At 37.0% G+C, this 15,728-nt stretch overlaps 2 protein-coding genes across 2 annotated transcripts in view; both read left to right on the forward strand.

Moving 5' to 3' along the window:
* Positions 1–15,728, forward strand: part of LOC111871881 (DNA damage-binding protein 2-like) — a 36,398-nt gene that overhangs the window by 16,499 nt on the left and 4,171 nt on the right. The window contains exons 6-7 of the mRNA XM_023865262.2: positions 11,157–11,289; positions 12,947–13,157. Coding sequence (XP_023721030.1) covers positions 11,157–11,289; positions 12,947–13,157 — 344 coding nt within the window. The remainder of the gene's footprint in view (positions 1–11,156; positions 11,290–12,946; positions 13,158–15,728) is intronic.
* On the forward strand, positions 2,981–5,790 carry LOC111871880 (mRNA-decapping enzyme 1A). The gene has a single exon (XM_023865261.2). The coding sequence runs from the start codon at positions 3,349–3,351 to the stop codon at positions 4,816–4,818; it is 1,470 nt and encodes a 489-aa protein (XP_023721029.1). The 5' UTR covers positions 2,981–3,348; the 3' UTR covers positions 4,819–5,790.

The following is a 15,728-nucleotide window of genomic DNA, read 5'->3' on the forward strand; positions in this document are numbered from 1 at the left end:
CGTCACATTACTCTGTGTAGGGCGCACGTTCTTTGTACGAGGAGAGCCAGGATGCTTCTATTCATTTGATTGTCGCTTCAAGTGCAGTTCGTATGAGCGAGCCCAAGTTTCGTCTAAGTGATGATCCTTCCAAGGAAGTCATCACCTTCCTTCTGGTACCGATCCAAAAAGTCCTGTGCAATTGCATAATGTTGCCATTGTTGCACCTCGGACATTGTATGGGGTACCCAGCGCGACGCAGTATTGCAGTATCCAAGAATGTGGAGCTCGGTTTTGTGACATACGCCTACCTCAGCAGCTAACTCCCCCGCAGCCCATTGACGATCGACATCCAGCAAAGAAGCAAGAAGCCGAATTGTGTGGTTGTCAACATGGGGTCATCCTGAATGGTATCCCTCCCTTCACAGAACAATTTCACCCATCGTGCCACTGTGTGATATGGCAAAGCAGCATTACCACATGCTTTTTGCAGTCCCTGATAACAGTTTTGTGCACTACGACCTCGCGCAACTTCAATTTTTATCCAGGAGCATTGTTCTTGTTTCGTAAACATGTTGTTAGTGTGCTTGAACTAGGCTCCTGCACTTCAAGACGATGCACAATGCAACTCAATGAAACATAACCAGACCACTCACTGCACTATTTCAACTGAACTTCTGCTATCAGCTACAGATGGCGCTTGTGCCACCTGACGCACATCTTTCATGTTACAGCAGTGTTGCCACTACTTTTTATCCAACCCTTGTATATATATGACATGGGGGCCCACAGTAGCATAGTTAGTTGCACAATGCTACAAGCTGGAAAGTCAGGTTTGAGCCCTGATAAGGTGGAATTTTTCAGTTCACCTAATCCTTCCAGCTGCACTGTGGCCCTGGGGTTGACTCAGTCTCTAGCAGAAATGAGTACCAGGAATCTTCCTGGGGGGGTAAAGGGTGGCCGGCTCATAAGGCTGACAGCCTTACCGCCATCTGTGAGCTGATTGTCTAGACAAAATTTGAGATCCTCAGCGTCTTACAACCCAATGGACCTTCACAGCCTGTTACAGGGATAGCTTAACCTTTATATATATATATATATATATATATATATATGTGAGACATCTTCCATTCCTTGGTATACTCTTTTTTAAACATTGTTAATGTGTTAGAAACTGTATCAGTCTGTTTCATCCATATTTTAATAGTTCAATTTTTATTCTCCTGATGCTGTTGTTTTTCTCATTGTAGTAATCTTGAGTGACGCTTTTCCACTCAGTATTAATTTCCTCATTTTCCATTCCTGCTTCTATAAAAATGGATCATGGAAAAATAAGGTGAAGACATGCATACAGGACTGAAATGACTTCAGATAAAATCCAATACTGGATTTTTTTGGATGGAGGGGATGATCAGGCTCAAATCCAGGAATTTCTTGTAGGATTTGAAGTTCTCACAGTGGTGGTTATGGAGAGTTCTGTCTCCTGGGATATAACGCCATACAATCCATTGAAAGCTGACTGACATTTTGGAGGAACATATTGTCTCCTTCTTCAGGATCAAAGAATAAGCCAAAGCAAAACACCAGCATGAAAGCAGGTGACAAGCAGAGCTCTGCCTCTGGCTTATTCTTCGAAGCTAAGATATTGAATTTAAGAATGCGTTAGTCTATACATCCACACCCCTCTATGTCTTAATGGTGTAGTACTTAATTAAGCCCAAGGACAACTTTACTTCTACAGTGGTGACCATGCCAGTTTCTGAAATTGGAATGGCACAGGCATCACTTATGTTAGGCCCTGAAGTTTTGTGGCAGGAGCTCTTCAGGCATGCAGCTTCTTTTAAGGCCAACGTTTTGTATATTGTATGTCACACCCACATGAATCCCTTTCAATTTTGTAGTAGTAACTGAAGAATGTTCTGAAATTTGATAGGGACACTGTAAACATACAAGAACACATCGTAAAATAAATTACAACAATTACAACAGTTAGTAGCTGCCAATTGTGCAGCTACTAAAGAACTTCCCCACATTTTATGGAACCTGAAAGTTCATTACCATGTTCACAAGAGCCCTGCACTGGTCTCTATCCTGAGCAAGATCAGTCCAATCCATACCATCCCATCCTCTCTCTCTAAGAGCCATTTTAATATTGTCCACCCACCTACATCTTGGCCTTCCCAGTGGTCTCCTTCCTTCCAGCTTTCCCACCAATATCCTATATGCATTCCTTCTCGCCCCCATTCGTGCCAAATGCCCTGCCGATTTCATCCTCCTTGACTTGATCATTCTAATTGTACTTGGAGAAAAGTACAAATTATGAAGCTCCTCATTATGCAGTTTATATGAATTCTAGATAGATTAAATATTTTAAAGAATTTCGTTTCAGAAGTGCCCTTACGGAAAACAACCTTGTCATATTACTTTCTAAAAAATAATTTAACAAAATGCATTAAAAGTGAATATAACTTGTGCCCAACTGGCTAATACTTAATAACCAAAATTAGTTATGCTGGATCAGAAAACTTTCTGGCTTTTGATATTTACATTTTCATTATTAGATAAAAGTTATATGGTCCTATAAAAACGTGCCAAATAATGTGATAATTTCCTAATGTAGATGACAGTTCGCGCATTAACATTACAATCAGCTTTGGCCAAGCAATAATTATGTGCAGCTGTAAAGGTTTTTAAATATGTCATAGACAGTTACATTCTAATAGGCCGCACCATAGCTCAAGCAGTTGGTCACTGGCTTCTCACGCGGCGGCACGGGTTCGAACCCCGGTCTGGTCAAGTGGGATTTGTGGTGGACAAAGTGGCGCTGGGGCAGTTTTTCTCCTAGTACTTTGGTTTCCCCTGCCAATCTTCATTCCACCAAATGTTCCACAATCACCCTCACCTTTCATCTGGGGCTGGTACAATTGGCCAGAAGTGGCCGCAGTACAAGGGTCTTACCCCCACCCCACTAGTCATAAAATAAAAAAAAAATACATGCCAGTAGTGCAGAAGTGTGTAGGTTGTAGTTCACGGATGGGTTGGAGGTACAAACCGACATGTAAATTCGGAATAATCATTCAAGTGATGGAGAAGTTACGTTAATGTGGTATTTTTATGGGTTATGTTGTACACTTCATCGCTCTTCACGCAGTATTTTTAGTGGATTCTTGTAAGCCAGTGCTTCACTTTTCTCGTGTGCACATTTTTTTCTTCAAGAGTGTAATACGGTGAATGCATAACTGCAAGTTCTGTGGAATTATATATAACGTATATATATGTTGATGCATGGTTTGCAGTATGAAAATATGAATATGCGTGAACGAACTCGTCACAGCTTTCATACCGTTTCATACGCTTTAGTATTTGAAAATGGCCGACGTAATTGAGTTGCGTATGAATGTAGCAGCGTTAAAAAGGGTCGATCCGTATGTAAAAGACATCCTTGAAACCGCAACACATGTTGCTTTATATACATTTAATGCAGATGATAACGAGTGGGAGAAAACTGATGTTGAAGGTGCCTTGTTTGTTTATAGTAGAAGTGGGGAACCGTATCACAGTATTCTTATTATGAACAGACTCAATACAAATAATCTGGTTGAACCCGTTATTCAAGGACTAGATCTACAATTACAAGAACCTTTTCTTTTATATCGGAATGCAAGCTGTCGTATTTTCGGTGTTTGGTTTTACGATAAAGACGAATGTATTCGTATCGCGGCAGTGCTTGATAAACTCGTTAAAGAATCCGAAATGAGCAAAAAATTTCCAGACAAAGTTCCTGTTAAAAACAAATGTAGTGGTGATACAAATGTGGACATATTCACAATGCTCAGCAGAGCTCAGGAGGATTACAATTCCAACAAGAACCAAGCAAATATGAAGCATGCTTCAGCAGAAGAGTCAAAACCAGAGATGCCACAGGGTGTTGTGGATTTTTTTGCTAAAGCTAGCAGTGGAACATCTCATTTTTCTTCTGATAAGGTATCTCAACCAGCAGGTATATATGTTGGTCATCACCAGTCGAGAGCATCAGGTACAGAACTTCCTGGTGACTCAAGTGATGGTCAGCTGAAACCTCTCTTGCAGCACCTGATTCCAAATCCAGTACATACTGTGGAACAAATTGAAAAGCAACAGAGATCTGTGACTCCACAGACAGATGCTGTGTCAGCCAAGAGAAGTAAAGGGAAAACACTATCCTGTAAAGACAGCAGCAGTGGAAACTTACAAACAAGGCCAGTGTCCTCTGGCAGTGTGACAGATGGTATAAAATTACAGCTTGGCAGTGTACTTGTGACACAGTCAAGTTCCAGTACGTCATCGGGGTTGCTAGAGAATAGAATGAGTTTCCTCCGCATTGCATCTCCAACTACAACATGCCCGCAACTCACCCAATTTTTTGGAACTGGATTTCAGAGTGTTTCATCAAGTGGAAAGCTGATGGATGTTATCACACCTGATCAGCGACCATTATCAGCACCACTGTGCAGTGGAATGGAGACACCACAGAGACCAGCACTAATGCCACCTACCATGTTCACCTCATCATCTCAGAAAGATGCATCTAACAAACTAGAAGCTGGTAACAGTACGGTTCAGGTGCATAATTCAGATGTGGCTTCAGTGAAACTGAGATCAGAACTACCAGTATCAACCCTGGCAACTGGCACGAGTGGTACAGTTTTGCTGGATGATAGTGTAACACCAGTGAGGCCTGAACCTTTAACCAGAAACCAGCTTCTTCAAGCATTCAATTACCTTGTGAAGAATGATCCTGAGTTTGTTAACAAACTTCATGAAGCATATGTTAAATCATTTGCAGAAATGGTCTTGTAGACAAGTAGGTGATGTGTTTTCTTATGTACAGCAGTAAAGTAACCTTATATTATGTTGTGCTGATTTGAAAAGAAATTATGTGAATCTGCTGGTCTTGCATATTTTCAGGTAGTGTCATAAGTCGTTAGTAAATCCAAAGAAGTACAGTTTATGTGGAATTTGAGGTTCTCACAGCAGTGAGTATGAAGAGGTCATTGATACAGTGCCATATAGTTTGTTGAAAGTCAGTTAATGTTTCGGAGGAACATGTCATTGGCACATGTTCCTCCAAAACATCATTTGACTTTTTACTTACTACAGGACATTATATCGGAGAATACAATTGAAACACTTTAAAAGAGATGTACTTATTGTGGTGAGTTTGCACAATCTTGACATGGAGCTATATTGAATAAAATGATGTTATACTTTTTGACTTGTAAATAATTCCACTTTAATGCATTGGGTTTAAATTTCTCTGTCCAGTAGCATGTCAGTACAAGAGTTTGAAGTAACTCACTATATCTTGACTGCAGTGTTTATATTGCTGGTCTGGTCTATATTATTTGTTTTGCAGTGAACTATATTACAAAAACTTTATACAACTGGAGTATGTATATATACATGCACTCCTAGAGAAACAAAATATACCAGTAATCTATGTATTATGCAAGAAATTAGTACAGTGACAGTTGACAATGTTGCTTTATTGTGAATAATTGTGATACTCTTTCTTTTATTTAAACATAAATTTGAATATGGACCATTTTAATTTATAAACCAAATATTACTGAAAATGTAATTGCTAGTGATTATTTTTCATTACAGATTTATTTTTGTCAGTAACACTGTTGCCCTAAATAAAAAAAATCTTTCAAATAAGTGTTGGGTGTTTTCATAGTGTCCTGTAATAGGGGTCATCTGATGCTGGTGCACAAAAGGCACATACGTCACTCCTTGTAAACTATAATAAACTTACTGATATTTTGTGCAGTTTTTGTAGTTATTTTTTCTTTGTCTTTCATTTGAGTGGTAATACAACATAAATACACTGTAGAAGTTTGTGTGTTATGACAGAGTTTCACTGAGAGCATAGCTCCAAATTGTTGAACCTAACGTGTGGAAGAGTCTGACACATCAGGTTGAACCTGCTGAAATTCAGACTGGTGAAATGTAAATCTGCACCCTGAGCACATAAATACAAATAAAGCATAGCCAGATTACAGCATATGTTGCAGATATTTTCATGCTGTGGGAAGATAACATTCATGCATTAAATTTCTTGAGAAATAAAGAAAAATTCCCTTCATGTATTCTCTTTCAGTTCTTCAGTTTGGTTGAATGGGATAAGGATCTATCCTAACTGAAAGAAGTTGTAAGAAAAGTAGTGTTCTGTGAGATATGATGTTTTTCAAAATGTATGAAAGTTACAAGTGGAAAGTACTAAATGATTAAAATTCTTAACAGATGATCAGTACAGTACATAATGTACTTGATAGCATCAGTTACATTATTGCCTTCATTTAGTCCAGTTATAAAGAATGTTGTAGCTCCATAATTTATGTATTCGAGATTCTCATAGCAGTGACTGTAAAGAGTTCTGTCTTCTGGAATATGCTATGTAGTTCCATGAAAATCAACTAATCTTTTGGAAGATCATACAGCCTCAGTTGTGAGGGTTGAAGAGTAAACAAGCAAGAAGCAAACAGAACAAACCATGCACAGGATTGATACAGGTTAGGGGGGGATCTAGCAAGCCAACAAGTCAACACCCATTGGCTCTTACTGAAGAACGGAATAAACCAATGATGGAGGCAAAACGTTTCTCTGATATGTTGGATGATGTTCACCAGATCACACAGTGTTACATCACAGAAGAGAGAAGTTTTCGGGTTTAGTCATTCCATGTCAAAACAACTAGCGCATGGTGACGACTGGATTTTTTTTTAGTGTAGTGAAACAGCATGTATATAGGCTGCTATGACTGAAGTAAAATTAAAAAATGCTGTCCTGAGTGTTGAAGAGTAAGCTAAGCAAGAAGCCACTATGAAGCAGGCAGTAAACAGCTTAGTAGCCATCACTGTGAGAATGTGAAATGCAACACTGATTTGCAGGGTGTTTCATTGTGTCTAATATTTAGACATGAGGGTCGCAGTAGTCCTAACATTCAAAGTATAATTTTTTTGCTTACATAAAAGTCTTTACCTCAAGCCTGTTTCTTGGAAGAAGTTCAGAACACTGTGGTTGAGGATTGTCATGTATGTTGTTTTTTTTTGTGATTTACAAAAGGCGTTTGATTGTGTTAACCATAAAATATTGTCACATGTTGGGTATGTCATGCGACAACTTCACGTGGGTCTCGGATTTAACCAATCTTTATTGTGCTTCACTCTTACAATTATCACTTGCAATATCACTTGACTTCTGGCCCAATACTTCAATACTCAATATTCTCATACTCAATCTTCTATACGTGTCATAAGCTCGGCTTATGTAGGTGTTCTGTGGACTGGATACCAGACACCATTCCTCACTGTTTCATTTCTACTGTCTGCTGTTACATAACGGGCGCAACGAACTCTCCGTAGTTCATTTCTAGGGAGACACGTTCATTGCTTCTGCGTTGTCTATGCAATGGCTCCCTGTTCTTTGTGTTACCATGGAAGTGCCTATTCCAAACTCATGTGTTCAGCAATCCTTTGCCTCGGGAACACCCCTTCGCAATGGTCTGTTTGTGTTCAGTTTGTTGCTGTTGGAACTCAACAATTTCCATTGTAGCCATTGTGCAGCGATGGACATAAGGTAACGCGTCACAATATTATTGAATAAATTGGAATTCTATGGAATTGAAGGAAAATTTGAAACACTTAATGGGATCTTATATCACAGGTAGATATCAAAGAGTTGTATTGGATAATAGAACTGACAGTAACAACTCATCCAAATGGGAAACAAATGTGGCTTTCCACAGGGCTCAGTTCTTGGTCCCTTGTTTTTTCTGCTTTATATTAACGATTTACCTAAAATAAAAATAATAATATTGTATTATTTGCAGATGAAACCAGTATTACAGTAACTGACACTAATAAGTTAAACTTCGAAATAAATAGTAATCAAACTTTCAAAGATATAAATACATGGTTTAATGCTAATTTGCTTACCTTGAACTTTAATAAGACTCAATATGTCTAGTTTTGACCTATGAATTATTATAATATCACTACTCAAATTAACTATGATCAGATAAATTTAACGAATGTGACAGACAAAATTTCTGGGATGAATTCATGGAAACAACATATTGATTATGTTACTAATAAAATATCCATTGCGTGTTATGCATTGAGAAATATGAAATATATTGTACCTTTAGATGTGTTAAAGCTAATTTATTTTGCTCATATACATTCTATGATAGGTTATGGTATAATTTTTTGGGGTGGCTCTTCTTGTGTTAACAAAGTTTTTATATTGCAAAAGAAAGTAATTAGAATTATAACAAATTCCAGACCAAGAGAGTCTTGTAGGGACATTTTTAAGAATTTGGAAATAATGACATTCTGCTATCAGTACATATATTCATTACTTTTATACACAATTAATAATAAACATTTATTTAATTTTAACAATGAGATTCACAAATACAAAAACTAGAGCCCTCAGTAATTTATATTTACCTGCAGTTAACCTAACATATGTATCAGGTATTAAAGTTTTTAATCATCTTCCTCAAACAATAAAAATGTTGGCTACTGATGTGACAAGTTTTAAATCTGCATTGAAGAGGTTTTTATACCATTCTTTTTATTCCATGAATGACTATTATCAATATAATTGGTCATAAGTGTGTAAATTTGTAATGTTTTTAATTCAGTTAATATAGGTAATATAAATAAAATGGTATTAATTAAAGTTTTATAGTAAGTTATTTTTAAATTATGTTTATTAATTAAAATCTTATTAATTTTTTACTTTATATTATTAATTATGTTAATTAATGTAAGTGATTTTGATTATGTGACTCATGTAATTTTGTATATATATCTTGATATATCTATTTTCAAAGGGACCATTTCCACATCCTATGTTTGTTACCTGTATGGATATATGGAAAATAGAGGAAATGAATGAATGATTGAAATTCAATCACTAGTCCTATTCTGATAGATTAACACACTGCTTTGTCTGTACAAAAATATATTGTGCTTTAGACTGCTTATTTGCAAATGCAAGAAATAAACATTGTGATAGATGATTAGAGTGAGGCCAACATTCCATTATTACGAGCCAAACTTACCATTAAGTTTAGTCCATACAGAAGGTCTTCAACGATGTCCATCAGGCATTTTGACTTTAACTTCTGTTAGAAATTTCCATTTGGTACCAGGTAACAACCAAGCACACAAGGTAATATGCTGAGTTTATCACCATATCCTTGCTGCTCATACATGACCTTACAGGGAAACAATCAGAAAAATATAAAAATTATGTGCTCAGAAGTCTTTATCCATTTTGTCTACAGATTTTAGGTCCTGCTGCCTGTGAATATTTGTATTTTATGCGATATGATGCCATGTGGTTCAATGAAAATCAACTGACATTATGGAGAAGATGCCACATCTGTCTTTGGGTTCAAAGAGTAAGCCAAGCAAGAAACCAGCATGAAGCAGGCAGCAAGCTTACTCTTTGACCTTGAAGATGGAGGCAATACATTCCTCCAAAACATCACTTGACATTACTGGACTACATGCCATTATGTCCAAGAAAATAGATCTCTTCACAGAAATGTTTGTTTCAGCCAACTCTCAAACACAACTGAAGGATTAATAAACAGTAGTGCTTGGTCAGGAAGCCCTTACTGGTAATGACTTCTTGACATCGGCAAGTTGTAGGTTAAGTGAGGTTCATGAGAATTCTGAGGAGAATCTTCTGCCATTCAAAATGCAAGATATTGAAGAATTGTTTTTTTTTGGGGGGGGGGGTTGGTCTGCAACCATCAACACGTCTTACAGGCTCTTCCAGAGGTATTTGATCAGGTTAAGGTAAGGAGATTGCAAAGGCCATCTGATAACTCAATGCTTTCTTCATAGAAAACCAGTCTTGGAGGAGCTTGTAAGTATTTTTTTGGGCCATTATCTTGCTTGAAAATTCAACTGGGAGGTGTTTTGTTTGTGAAATGGGGGAGGATGACCACCTGAAGGATATCTTTGTACTGTGTCTTCTCTGTATGTCACTAATTAAATGCAATGGTCCATTATAATTTTGTGTATGACTGTAACATTGTCTGCACCATGTTTAACTATGGGTAGCTGGTATTTGGAGTTGAATCTTATATTGATTGAACGTCTTATGTACAACACGCTATCAGAACCAAATATGTTGGACTTTGACTTGTCAGTCCACAGCAATTAACTTTCTCTGTATTAGTTCAGAGCTCATTCTCATTGGCAAACTGAAGTTGTGCATACCAGTTTCTTTCTAAAATGAGTGGCATTTTTGCAGGATGTCTTCCCTGAAGACCAGCATCCATGTGACATTGGTTGTGGAAATGTTCAGACTGGCCATGTAGTTTTCCATCAGTTTGGCAGTAATCTCAGTGACTGTATTTTTGGAATCTTTCTGAGGCAAACATCAAATTTTTCTCCCCCCCACCACTTTGTATTGGTAGTAATTTTTGGTCTTCATAATTTGGATGAGTGGTGTACAGTGCTGTGAGCAATGCTTGATAAGAGAGGGAAGGTTCTTGAGAGGAGCATCCTACAGTATTATAAATGACAAATTATTATATGTTATAGAAGGCAAATTAAAAAATAATCATTACGAGTAAAATACAAAGTGGATGAAGTCTTTTGAGTGCATTATTTTTATGTTTTCTGCTTGTGTCATGAAGGTCACATTTAAATGATAAGAATGTTGTGATGAAGTCAGCCTATTACCCTGTGTGCTTGACATGTATTTGGTACAAAATGGAAATTTATAAAAAAAGTCATAGTCAGAAAGTCAAATTGACAGATATTTTGACCACTGCTATAGTTGTTTTTTGAATACTGTTTTCAGAATGTTACATATCGGCAAAAGTGTTGGTCAGGATTACACCATTTAGAATCTACAAGTGTTGGTATTACTTTTGGCATGATGGTATTGAGGAATATAAGAGCATAGAAGGATGAAAGACATTCACCTTTCTGATGAGTTTTACACATGGAAGGACATCCATATATAACTTCTTATCATAATGTGTATATAGAAAAAATCCTGTGGGTAATTAAGACAGTTCATATTTTTTTTGCACTGTTTTGAATGATGATGCTTTTCCTGTGTAATAGGATGTATTTCTTTATTTCCCCCACTTTTTACAGCTTAACAGACAGTTCACATTTGTTGACCACTGATCAGCATAGCCAGTTGCGAATTTACAGGGCACCACTGTGGCAGTTGCAGAATATTATTCCACATCCACATCGCCAGTTTCAACATCTCACACCAATTAAGGTGACTTCTTCATTTCATACCTTCAGTTTCAGAAGTAGGCAAAAGTTGTCTAAATTTTAAGCATTACAAAACTAAATTTCATTCCCAATTTAGTATTCACAGTCATCCTCCTATTCTGTACCATATAATTTGTGTAGAGAAAACATTACAAAATGAATATAAGGAAGAAGCAAGTCTAACTTTTAGAAATGATTTCTGTAGCTGTCTTATTTTAGGTTATGATTTCATAGTTTAGGTCTTTTAAGCACAGTAAAATCCAGTATAAAGTTGACAGAAATATAATACAGCTTTTAATACTCTATTACTATATGAAATCATTTTTGTTTACTTCTCTTTCCTAAGAATATAAAGCAGGTTTCCAAAGTCACTGTACTGTGAGTATCTTCCCATTTCAGATTTTAATCCAGTTGGTGGATTTTCACAAAATTTGGTATGAATGTTGTACTATTAGAGACCCACTGAACCTTATATATCTAAATTACCTATGGTCAGTAATAATAATATCGTAGATGCCTAAACTTGTGAGGTCAGGGACACTAATACCGCTATAATTATATCTAGAATCCTGAAATCATGTATGGTAACAGATCTTTTGAAAATTGTGTAACTATTGTTAAGGTTGTGTTTCTGTAGAATGTAGAACAACAGCATGATAGCTGCAAAAATATCTGTACTTAGCTTTCAGTTTGATGAGTAAATAACTACTTTAATTTTCATTTTCATTGCCTTAAGATTTTCATATTGTTATTGCAAATAGCAATATAATTTGTTTTGCTGTATGTGGATTATGTTTAGTTCTCACATCCAGTAATCCAAGTATGTAGAGCTGTAGTATCAGGTACCCATGATTTAATTTAACTCTTGATTCACGAGTACCTAAGATCCATTTCTAATTTTAATTACATCTGAACCATATAAAGCACATGATGTATACTACTTGGATACATATATGACTGTCAAGATGTCCTTGTGCTTAACTAAGCACTAAGCCACGAAGGATTATGAGACAGTGGATGTATAGATCCACAAGAGAGAATGTATTTCCTGTGAAACAGGAACTCAGTTTTTAAGTACTGTTTTGGTGGACCTATGCTTCAAAGGGTTAACTACAAACCAGATTATCTAAGAAACAGCCATAGCAGTGTAACTTTCTACAAGTAAATTGTGCATGTGAAAGAATAGAAGCATAGAGTTGCTTGTAGATCCTAAAGGGTTCTGACGATGGTGGATGACACACAGAATTACTGGGGTTTTGGACTTTTTCCATCGTCTGGAAATTTAGGTAATAGAGGACATGACATTTTGGAAACTGGATCTCTTTCCGTCTTCAGGTGAGAAAGGGAGACACCTACTCAGTTGGGCCCCTTAGAAAGAGCTAATCTCAATCACTGGACAACTCCTGTCAGATTTATCCAGCTATTTCAACGTATAGGACTAGGCTAGTTCAGTGGGCGGTAACAAGAAACCATGAAATAAAAATTGTGATAGAGCACGTACATGCGTGGAACTAGGATAGAAAAGGAGGTAGAAATTTGTGCTAGAAACCTAGCTGACAAAACCCAAGTGCATGAGCACCAATGCTTATGTTCCAAAAAGTGTGTCATTCACTGTAATCACATATATTAGGCTGTTCAGATTCAATTTTTTCTATTTGTAGGCAACTTGGCACCCTCTGGAAGATATTGTGGTAGTAGGGCGCTACCCAGATGAAAAGTTCAGTGGTTATGTACCTGGAGAGTTACGTACAATTGACTTCTTTGATGCGGACATGGGAACTTACAAGTATGGACTGAGTGATCAAGGCATCGGTGGTATTATCAGCCTCAATCGATTCAACATCCTGGGAGACACATTGGCTTCTGCCATGGGTATGTTTCTAACATTCATTTTGATGATGGCAGAATATCAAGTTATCTTGTTATCTTTCTATAATATAGTCAGAATTTTATGGGGCATTTTGGGTTGATGACTGGATTAACTGTACACTTTCAACTTGTGACTGCAATTAAGGACTACGCTCTCACTATTCTACAAACTTCACAAATCACTATATTACACCCTAGCTCTTCTCAGTTTGTTAGTCTTCACAAGCTGTTGCTTGGTAGCGGACGTTCCCCTTACTCCGGGTTCCCAAATTGTCCCCAGTCTCAGCTGCCAGCTTCTCACAGCAACAGCTCACAATGACTGAACCCCAGCAATTAACTAACTCACTGCAACTCATAACTTATCTTATAACATCTCAGTACACACTGCACAGAAAACTTTGTTCCTCTATATCTGTTTACAGGCTGTTGGCTAGCAACGGCCATTGTGTAGTTGCGTAATTTGCGGTCATTGCCTAGCAATGAGTCTAGATGTCACAATATTTTCCCCTCTAAGTGCAAAATTATGTAGTATTTCATGGAGTTTCTTACACTACTGCACATATTTTTGTATATAATCCATAAATTTGTAGAAATCATAAGTAAACATGTTATGTAAATGTGCAATATTTGTATTTAATGAAAGTCCATGGCTGCAATGAAGATAGATTTTTAAGTTTTAAAATTTGGATGTTTCTGTATGACAAAGGAATGCAAGTTTAGTTGAACATTAAATGTGAATAGCTTCATGTGGGGAGGAAACAATATTAGCCCTATACTTGTTCAAATAACTGGGAATAAAGTCACATGAGTAATTATGGCAGTCAGATCAAATTTGAGGTATCTAGAAAGAATTGGACCAGTGATTGTTGTCAAATTTACAGTGAATTTCTCACATTTAATGTCATGTAATGGACACTTTATGTATATTACGGGAGCTGCATTTTCATAGTTTGCTTCAAGAATCTGTAAATTACTGCTTTTGTACATAAAAATTTCACATGAAACTATATGTGAGTCTGAACCTTTTCCAGTCTGGCATCAAAATGGGCTCAACACCACATTTCATCTAGGGTGGGGTTCATTTTCAAGTCAGCCTTGATTTTGAGTTTTTCTGCTGTTTTTACTTTCATATATTGTAATGTCTACCAGGTATTACATGCACTTTCTGGCGTTTGTTCGTGATGAAACTGAATTCATCATTGGAAATTTGATGTGCTTATCAAAACAAAGCCGTCATGAACCAGATTCATTCAGGAAAAACTTTTGCAAAATTAATTCCATCCAGACTACTGCAACATGCCAAATAATATTTACTGATCAGGGTTAAAATTTGAAGTAAATAGAAAACCCAAAGGAAACAGATACATTTTCTATACAAACAAAGAAAAGAAACTCCATGGTTCTTAGTCTGCAAGGAAACTGTACCGACTGAGCGACTGCCGCTTGTCGGTGAAGTTAGTACTAACTTTAGAGGATAGAGGGTGTCACGTGGTCAGCGCAATGAATCCCCATGGCCGTTAATTTCGGTTTTCTAGACTGAAGCCACTGTTTCCTTGAAATAGCTCCTCAATTATCCTTATGAGGCTAAGTGGACCCTGTTGCAGACCCACTACTTCTCAAAAAATCTGTCTGGTAGCACCAGGAATCGAACCTGAACCTCTGGGTCTGTAGCTAGGGACTCTGACCAGTAGACCACAGAGGCGGTCACATTTTCTATATTAAAACTTTAATTTCAAATTATTTAATTAAGCTTTGTCTAAAGGCAAAATGTCAGTTTCCATTTCTGAAGTGGAGAGTTTTGTTTCAACATTTACATTGTTGTTCTCAGGGTATAAACTAGCCCAAGGTTACTTTGTTGAATATTCACAACTTTTTAATAATTAAAAAAAAATTGTTGTCAAGTTTATATTTTGCCACAACATGATATGATGAAGAATGCAAGGTAGCCTGTTATGTGGTCTACCTACACTGCTGTTGTTAATCATGCCTTATTTTATCTCCAAATCATGGGTAATGCTGCTGTATTAAGTCTTTTAAGGATTCAAGAATTTTGAGACTGATAAGCCAGTAGCAGCTTCAGGTACATGTCACCATCAAGATTAGCACCAAGAAGAAGCACGAGACAGTCATTTGACACTTGAATCTTGGAGCTTTCTTTTTATGTCTCAAAACAAATGTTTGAAGTAGCATTCTCTTCCAGAAATGTCCCGTCTGTCAGTGTTGAAAATCTGCTTTGATGAGTATCATCCTTCTATGATTTTTGCAACTGCTTAGGAAACTCCATATCTACACTCACTTTTTACTCGATAAATGAAGATTGTGCAAATTTGCAGAGTTTGTAAATTGCCCAAACTTGCATTGGCTGGTCATAAATTCAAGGTACACCTACCATTTGCCCCATTTTCCTTGGGTCCTTGAACAATGAGAGGGCTTCCTTGTGAATTATGAGAAGCTGGAATTCATATTGCATTGGTTATGCGTGTCAGTACAATGGGTTAATACTCTTTCCAGTTTCTCCATTACTGCATTTCTTGTTTTTGTTTGTGTTCCATTTCATTTCACCAACATGTGTTT

Source organism: Cryptotermes secundus, unplaced genomic scaffold (assembly GCF_002891405.2).
Source record: "Cryptotermes secundus unplaced genomic scaffold, Csec_1.0 scaffold1350, whole genome shotgun sequence".
NCBI lineage: Eukaryota > Metazoa > Arthropoda > Insecta > Blattodea > Kalotermitidae > Cryptotermes > Cryptotermes secundus.